Below are 8,786 nucleotides of genomic sequence, written 5' to 3' on the forward strand. Positions count from 1 at the left end.
TTGCTCAGGCAGCTACAGGCACCCTGGTCCCTTGCCTGCTGCCCACCTCATAACGACGTTTCACTATTCTGTGGGCTTTTCCAGACGCAGCCCAGTCAGATTCGTTTCTCCCATTGGACCAGACTCCCGGAAGGTGTGTGTCAAGCTGTGGGAACTTGGAGCCAGATGACCTCTCTGGGCCTCAGTCCCCCAACACCCTGTGAACTGAGGGAGCGGAACTTTAGGCCCTTCTCCTAACGTTCTCTCTTCTGCGCATACCTGACACCCCACCGAGTCAAAGAGCTTTAATTGTGGGCTGGACAAGAAGGGAACCTATGGGTGTGGAGGACATGGGGAACCCCACACCACAGACCATGACTCTGAGGGTCCCTCAATGGGCTGCCTTTAAAACGTGGGGTGTATTTGCAGCTGCCTGCTCTCTGGCAGGTCCAATCGCACAGTAGGTCTCCAGTTGGTTCTGCCTGCGCTGTGGGTGGGGTGACAGTTCTCAGAAGCGTGGGACAGGCTGCAGGCGCTGGGGAGGGACGGGGATGGCGTGCTCCCGCCGGGACAGAGCGCACAGCTGTGGTCTCGGGTAGGACAAAGTGTAAGTGCTCTTGCGCAGGCCAGCCTCGGGGGTGAGCCATCTCTGCTTCAGCTGCTCATAGAGTCCGTAGTTTGTAGGGGGAGCTGCAAGAGAAACAGGGTTTGGGTGGGCAGGGCTCAGAGCACGCGGCCTGCCCCACAGGCCGGCAGTGGTGGGGGCTCGGGGCGGGGGGGGGAGACGGAGGCTTCCCAGGCTGTGGGATCAGAGATTGGGGCGGCGGGAGGAGGGGGAGCAGCAGGCTTGCAGGGGAATGTTGGCTCTGCCAGTACCCCCTCCCCAGGAGTCACAGGTGGGGGCCCGCTCCCTGTGTACCCAGGAGGGACTCGAACTGCTGGAGGCCTCAGAGAGTCTGCCCTGTGCCCAGGCTGAGGGTGGCCCTGCCTGCTCTGCGGTAACTACCCCACCCCAGGGGGGAAGGGAACAGCGTGGCCTTGTGAGATGAAGAAACCCCTGCCAAAGTGACAGAGCAGCCCAGCCGGTCTGGCTCAGTGGATAGAGTCCTCAGGTTCGATTCTGATCAAGGGCGCTCCTCCCCGGCCTGGGCCCTGGTGGGGGCGTGTGCAGGACGCAACCAATCAATGTGTTTCTCTCACATCGATATTTCTCTGTCTTTCTCTCTCTCTTCCACTCTCTCTCTCTCAAAAAAAAAAAAAAATCAATGGAGAAATATCCTCAGGGTCCCTTTGCATCGAAGGATAGGACTGCAAAGGGGTGGATGCCAAGGGTCCGGGTAGCTTGAAGGGCAAATCAGAGCAAGGCAGTCTCCTGCACAAATCCCTCCAGAGCCTTGGGACTGTGGGGAGGACAAAATCCGCACCGACTGTGGCCTGTGGGTCCCTGTGGGGTCGTTCTCTACTCCTGTCTTGCATCTTTTTCACCAGCTACTCTCACCCTGGAATGCTCTTCCCCTTAATCCCCACATGGCTCCCTCCTTCTCAACTCAGTTATCTCCTCAGGAAAGCCCATCCCTCACCATCCCACCCAGAGGAGGTCCACGGAGACCTGCCTCACTCTCTATCTTTACCCATTTTCTTTTCTTCAGAGCACCTATCCCGGCCCAAAATTATCTCATTTACTAGCTCATTTACTATCCTTTTCTCTAAAGGTGTCTTAGCTGTCTCCTGACTGGAATGTCAAGTCCCCGAGGGCAGGAGTCCCTCCCTGTTTGTCAGTGCTGTGTCTCCAGATGCCACCACATTCTGGCACCCGGACTCGGTACTATTAATGACGTGTGCCCGGCTGGCATGGCTCAGTGGTTGAGCATTGACCTATGAACCAGGTGGTCATGGTTCGATTCCTGGTCAGGGCGCATGCTCGGGTTGCAGCTCAATCCCCAGTGGGGGGCATGCAGGAGGCAGTCGATCAATGATTCTCTCTCATCGATGTTTCTATATCTCTCTCTCCCCCTTCCTCTCTGAAATCAATAAAAATATCTTTAAAAGAAAAAAGAAGAAGGGGAGAAGGCAGGTGGCAGGCCTGGGGGCAAATAGGACTCTCTCCCCGCCCCTCCCTCCCCTCCCCACCCCCCATCATCGCCTTCTAATGCTCTCCTAGAGTCAGAGTCCCCCATGAGGGTCTTTCTGCGTGAGCCGGGCACACTCAGTCCTGGGCAGGTGCGGACTCCTTACAGCCCAACATAGGGGGAGATCCCGAATTATACAAATACCGAGAAGGGGGAAGTCATTTTTCTCTGGAAGCCACAGCAGTTTATGACTGTTCCAGGTGCGGTGCGGGGGCAGGCCCGGGTTATAATTGTGCCGGTTGTAATGGTCGTCGTACGAGCTGATCAGGTAACGGTGCGAGGGCTCCTGGTGGTGGGTGATCAGGTGTTTGTACGGGAGCCCCTGGAAGGACAGACACGACGGGCATGTGACTGAGGGAGCAAGGCCTCACCTGGCCGTGGACGGAGGCGGAGTCGCCGGCCTTGGAGGTCCGCGGAGCTGCCGGCCAGGGGGCCTCCTCGGGCGCCGGCCAGCGTGGGCTCTCGGGGCCACCGAACAGGAAACACACCCGTCTGTCCTGACCCGATACCGCTCACCTTCGAGCACCGGTCTCAACTCGGCTGCCGTGGGTTCCCGTAGGAGTGGTCCCCAGCCTCTGCCAAGTCCGTGAGCTCTGGGGACACCCCCCGACTGGGAAGAGCCAGTGCCACCTCGCTGCCTGCCCCTGGGATCTGAAGTCAGACACTGTCTCATCCACCGAGTGCCTGTTTCCAAAGAAGATTCGGAGCGCGGGCCTGACTCATGCACCCTGTATTTCATCGGTTACTATGGGGAGAGTCAGAGACGCCCCAGACCTGCTTTCTCCTGCCCAAGGTTTATGGCGACCTCGGCTGGACACCTGGGGAGGGGTTTCTCTGCTGGGGAGCGATTGACGGGGAGAAGAAAGCCGTATTCTCCTTGCCCTGGGACGTTTGCCTGAATCAGTGCTTTTCTTAAGGAAATCCTTTGGCCTGGACGGGGGTGCTGGGGGCTGGGCTGATTTACGGGGGAGGATAACGTTGATTACCATGCCCGTCCTCTTGTCTGGAGCAGACAGGGAGGCCTGTGTCTGCCCTGGTCTGGAAATGCTGGCTGCACCCGATATTTCAAGTGGTGGTTCCATAAATAAGTCAGATTACAATGCCAGAGGGAGGCAGGGGGATGGGCACAGGCGGGGAGCAGGGGTTCCCAAGGTCTCCCTCGCCAGGCGCCCAGAGTGTTCTCAACGCCAGGGAAGGCCAGTTAAAGAGGTTCCCATCAGCCCAGGGGAGGAAAGGAGAGAGCCCCCCACGGCCTCCCTCGCCTTTCCCCCTCCCTCCGCGCCCCCCCCCAAATTTTCGTGCTGTTCCTCCTGGTTTGGGGCTCGGCCCTGCTGTCTTGATTGTGTTCCCAGGACTTTTGTCTTCATCGGGTAGGGTAGGTAAGGTGACAGAGAGACAACTGCCTTTGAAAGAAGAGCTTACAGGCCCCAAAAGGAGGGGGCACCATGCCATACAGGGCTACCCAGCAAAGCAGCAAGATCGGTCAGAGGCAGGAGAGGGAGTATGGACAGAGAGTGGGCCAGACAGGCTAGGCAAGTTTCAGAAGTTGAGGATTGCATAGGTTTTTTGTTTGTTTGTTTAGGATTGCAGAGTTTGAATCATTTCAGACGGCTCTGGGCTCTGGGAGTGCCTCTGGTTGGGGGCACCTGTCCTTGGGGTAATTTAAGGTGGGGGATACTGTCTTGGAGAGCGAGTTTAGATAAAGGACGGGCGGAGGGTGGGGGGGGCTCTGGAGTGTTGGTTTGCTTCTGAAAGGCATGATGAGAGCCAGCTGTTCACTGTCTCTAGGAATTAGCCAGCCCTGGGAGGGCAGCTCTCTGGGATTAGCAAGGCCCTATGGTAGCAAAGCATCCTCAAATAGAAAAAATGAAAAACAGGATTCACACCCCTGCCTGAGAGGGAAGCACAAGGAGGGGGTCCTCCCTGGTAACCTCATAACCTCATCTGCCCATCGGCAACTTGTAGCGCCATGAGCATTTGCCTAAGACGGGGAAGAGGTGGGAAGGGAGATGGGAAGGGTCCTGGGGGAGGAGGTGGTGCCGTACAAAGCAGAAAGAAGAGCGGATGGCGTGGAAGCAGCCACACGATCAGGCAATTTCAGAGTCTGTGGGAGCGCGCGTCTGATCGCCTGGGCTCTATTTACTGCGTGTGTTGGGGGCAGGGGGCTTGTCTTAATTTTAACGACTGCGTGTCTGTGTGGTTAGCCTTTCGTCAGGGTTTGTAACGGGTCCAAGGTCTTTAAGAAAGGGCACGGCGTGGGCCTCGTGTGCACTGGTGGCTGGGGACTGGGAGCCCCTGTGGGCTCTGATTTTTGCCTCTTTGTATTGAGATGCAGTTGTGTGTCCTCGGTGCACACTAACGGTAACGGGGGCAGCCCGGAGCAGCAGCGTGGTCTGAGGGTGTCAGCATGGTCCAGGGCTTGCCAGCCCGGTCTAGGGGTGCCAGCCCGATCCAGGGGTGCTAGCCCGATCCAGGGGTGCCAGCCCGGTCCAGGGGTGCCAGCCTTGTCCAGGGGTACCAACCCGGTCCAGGGGTTGCCAGCCCAGTCCAGGGGTACCAGCCCGGTCCAGGGGTACCAGCCCGGTCCAGGGTGCCAGCCCGGTCCAGGGTGCCAGCTCGGTCCAGCGGTTGCCAGCCCAGTCCAGGGGTATCAGCCTGGTCCAGGGGTGCCAGCCCGGTCCAGGGGTGCCAGCCCGATCCAGGGGTGCCAGCCCGGTCCAGGGGTTGCCAGCGCAGAGCGGAGACTGTGGTGCCGTTCATGCTGACACGGATCCCCAAAGGCAGAAGACAACTCGAGCCAGTGATGAAGGGCACTCCCAGGACACTCCTGCTTCACTCTCAGAGCAGCCACCTACGCGGTCCCTTGCCAACAGACAAGACACTCGCCGCCCCTGGCACCTTTTATGGGAAAATGAGGGTGCTGAGCTCAACAATCTCTTCCAGCTTCAAAATGCACCCCATCTGACAGCTGTCCACCCCTCGTTCTGTGCCTCCTACCCTGCCCCGCATTCAGGCAGGTGTAGGGTCAGGGAGGGGTGATGGGAAGGGGTGACCTGAGGGCACAGTTCTCTGCTCCCCACTCCGCAGGCCTAGAACACGACATACCACAGACACCCAGTGACTGAGGGGGCGCTGAACGGTCATTGACTTTTTACACAAAAGAGCAGGAAGCTGGAGCTGAGGTGACACAAAACACTGTCATCTACACATCACCTCCACTTGGTTTTGGAGTACCTTATGTGATTCCTCCCTATAGACACCTCACTATCGTCACCTGAGCTCAATATTAACCATGCCTGCCTGTTTGCTCCATCCTTTGCCCGTGTCCTGTTGGGTAAGTGGGGAGGAATGGGGAAATGGTCCAGGGAAGTGCTGGGATCCAAGGTGGGGATGCTACCAGCTCCAGGTCTGACGGATCTCTGCTCCTCAGAACATAAAGGTGAGTGCCGTCGGCAGCCGCAGGGCTGGGGAGGGCCCTGATGAGCCTACTCCTGTGTTCCCAAGAGGGAGCCGGGCTGGCGGGGTCTTCTGAGCCTTGGGGAGGGGCCCAGCCTGAACATGGGGCCCCCACTCCCTCTTACCTCGATTCTCCTCTTCCCATACCACCTAGAGATCTGGTCCGGTCTGTGGCCGGGGAGAGGGACGTACCCTTTCCTGTAGGTGCTCTGGGGGGTCTTGTCAGTGTCTCTGACGAACTGGAAAAGATCAAATATTCAAGATAACTTCTGCTGCGACCCCTCACCTCCTGGGCCAAGGGACGCTTGGCAGAGAAAGGGTACATTAGGACTCCGGGGTATCCTGTATAACCCAGGCTTTTGTCCCCATCCTTCCAGGGTTGGGAAAGGAGTGTGCCCCCCACCACTCAGGACCCCCAGGGGAAGCTGGTATTGGTGTCACCCACACTTCTCATGGTCGGCATCTGCTCCCTCTCTCATCTCCTCTCTCCCTGATGCTCTCTCTGCTTGCCTCCTCCCTTTCTTTTTCTTCTTTGTTCTCAGTCTTTCCAACTCACTCTTTTCTCCCTTGCTATATTATGTTCTTTTAAAAAATTTTTTTTATTGATTTCAGAGAGGAAGGAGGAGGGAGAGAGGGACAGAAGCATCAACGATGAGAGGGACTTATCGATGGGTTGCCTCCTGCACGCCCCACACTGGGGACCAAGCCCACAACCTGGGCATGTGCCATGACCTGGAATCGAACCGTGTCATGGGTCGACGCTCAACCACTGAGCCACGCTGGCCTGGATATTATTTTTTCTAGTTTATATTTTAAAAAATTCATTGTGGTAAAATATACATAATGAAATTGACCATTTTAACCATTTTTAAGTGTACACTTCAGTGGCATTAAGTACATTCACATTATTGTGCAACTACCGTCACCACCATCCATTTCCAGAACTTTTTCATCGTCTCAAACTGAAACTGTCCCCATCCAACAACTCCCTTCCCTGCTCTCCCTAGTCCCTGGCACCCACCATTCTTCTACTTTCCATCTCTATGGATTTGATTACTCAAGGTATCTCATGTAAGTGCAGTCATACAGTATTTGACCTCTGTGCCTGGCTTCTTTCACTTAGCATAGTGGCTCACAGTCCTGATTGCCAAAAATGAAGATACTCAACTTTAAATAGGCCAATTCAGGCCAAGTACCATCTATTATAATGGCCTTTAAAGTCCATGGAAACACATGAGCCCATTTGTTCTGTTTTGAAAGAAAAAATTGAAATGCAGCCCTAGCCAGTTTGGCTCAGTGGAAAGAGTATGAGCTTAAGGACCAAACGGTTTCGGGTTCAATTCTGATCACGGGCACATGCCCGGGTTGCAGGCTCTGTCCCCAGTTAGGGGTGTGCAGCAGGCAGCCGATCAATGATTCTTTCTCATCATTGGTGTTTCTCTCTCTCCCTCTCTCTTCCTCTCTGAAATCAATAAAATTATATTTAGTGCCTATGGTTTCTTCTAGGACTTAAAAAACAAAACAAAACTGAAATGCACAGGTGTCAGAGAACAGCAGCTCATCCCAGACATGACTGCAGGGATGTCCCGCCTGCCTCGGCAGGTACCACGTTCTGGTAAGGGCCAGGCCAGGGAGAGCAGAGATTCTTCAAATCAAGGTGCAGAAGAATTAGGAACGGGAAACATCAGATACCTAGAAACACTCCACTGAAAAGACTTCTGCGAAGCACAACTATGTTGACACATCTGCTATGGAACTTTCAACATGGGTGTGGGGGAGGGGACCTTGATGATGGCTTGAATGTAACTCCCCGATGTAGCACACACAGACACGTTCAGGCCCTATTCTTAAGAGGCAACCATCTACGGCCCTTAATTTGAATATAGTAATGACTGCACTCCTACCTCTCCCTGCCAGACCTCCCCTCTGAGCCCTCTGTCCGCCCTCTCTCTTTCCTTACCTTCCTCCTCTCTTCCACCCAGTTTCCGGTGAGCACTCTGGTTGAATACTTGCTCTCGACCTTCCAGCTTGGAGTATATAATGACTGTGGACTTGCTGCAGTCGAAAACTGCATGGTAAGGATTCACCCCAGGTTTCTTTGACTTGACACCGTTTTAGGTGTCGGGAGCGGGGATATTATGAAGTTGCTGAGTTTGGGGTGCCTTTTTTATTTCTTCTCTGACACCCTTCTGAGTGAGTTGTAGATGACAGCCTGCCAACCTCACAGAATAAAAGGGCATTGAGAGTCTACTTTCAGCTTCCAGGAAGAGGTCACTTGATCTTGGATTCCGTATTGTTGACTGTCACTATGGTGATAGACTGAGTATAAATACTCTCCTGGCCCAGCCAGTGTGGCTCAGGGCTTGAGTATCGACCCATAAACTACAAGGTCGCTGGTTCGATTCCAGATCAGGGCGCAAGTCCGGGTGGTGGGCTTGATCCCCAGTAGGGGGTGTGCAAGAGGCAGCCGATCCTTGATTCTCTCTCATCAGTGATGTTTCTATGTCTCTCTCCCTCTCTCTTCCTCTCTGATATCAATAACAATCTATTTTTTTAAATAAAAAGGACAAATAAGATCTTAGTATGGATGGTAGACACACAATACAATATACAGATGATGTAGCATAGAATTGTACACTTGAGGTATATATAATCTTATTAACAAACTATAGACCCAGTGCACAAATTCGTGCACGGATGGGGCCCCCTGGCCTGGCTGGCGATTGGGGTCGATTGGTGCCGGCAGAGTGGGGGGCGGGGGATGGGGAGGACCGCGGGAGGTTGGCTGTGGGAGTGCACTGACCACCAAGGGGCAGCTCCTGCATTGAGCATCTGCCCTCTGGTGGTCAATGTGCATCATAGTGACCGGTCGACCAGTCATTCAGTCAACTGGTTGTAACGGTCACTTAGGTTTTTATCTATATAGATGTCACCCCAATAAATTTAATTTTTTTAAAAATGGAAAAATGTCAATGGCTATTCCATTATATCATCATTGGAAATACAATACTACATAAATATTAATATTTATTTATAATCCCTTAAATTAAATTGGTACGTCCCTTGAGTAATAAAAAATAAACAAACAAATTAAGAATATCTTAGTATTATTAAGAAAGCTTATTATTATTAAGAAAATGCAGAAGAGGCCGAAACCGGTTTGGCTCAGTGGATAGAGCGTCGGCCTGCGGACTGAAAGGTCCCGGGTTCGATTCCGGTCAA

General features: G+C 54.1%; 1 protein-coding gene across 2 annotated transcripts; it reads right to left on the minus strand.

Annotated features, from left to right (window-relative positions):
- Window positions 1-279: 279 nt before the first annotated feature.
- CFAP107 (cilia and flagella associated protein 107) lies at window positions 280-7,971 on the minus strand. 2 transcript variants are annotated; one of them, XM_059686134.1, is made up of 4 exons: window positions 7,525-7,971; window positions 5,690-5,803; window positions 2,253-2,430; window positions 280-669 (listed from the first exon to the last, which is right to left on the minus strand). In XM_059686134.1, exons 1-4 carry the CDS (start codon window positions 7,636-7,638, stop codon window positions 488-490), a joined length of 588 nt encoding a protein of 195 aa, XP_059542117.1. In that variant the 5' UTR covers window positions 7,639-7,971; the 3' UTR covers window positions 280-487. The 2 variants fall into 2 exon arrangements, with proteins under 2 accessions (XP_059542117.1, XP_059542119.1); XM_059686136.1 differs by lacking the exon at window positions 5,690-5,803.
- Between the last annotated feature and the right edge of the window lie 815 nt (window positions 7,972-8,786).

Source organism: Myotis daubentonii, chromosome 3 (genome assembly GCF_963259705.1).
Source record: "Myotis daubentonii chromosome 3, mMyoDau2.1, whole genome shotgun sequence".
Taxonomy (NCBI): Eukaryota; Metazoa; Chordata; class Mammalia; order Chiroptera; family Vespertilionidae; genus Myotis; species Myotis daubentonii.

Excerpts from the sequence above, each read along its gene's own strand:
- CFAP107 (XM_059686134.1), bottom strand. The coding sequence starts at position 7,638 with ATGCAGTTTTCGACTGCAGCAAGTCCACAGTCATTATATACTCCAAGC. Across the intron at positions 5,804-7,524 it reads GGGTGGAAGAGAGGAGGAAG|TTCGTCAGAGACACTGACAA; the intron begins GTAAGGAAAGAG and ends GATCTTTTCCAG. Across the intron at positions 670-2,252 it reads AAATGACTTCCCCCTTCTCG|CTCCCCCTACAAACTACGGA; the intron begins GTATTTGTATAA and ends TTTCTCTTGCAG.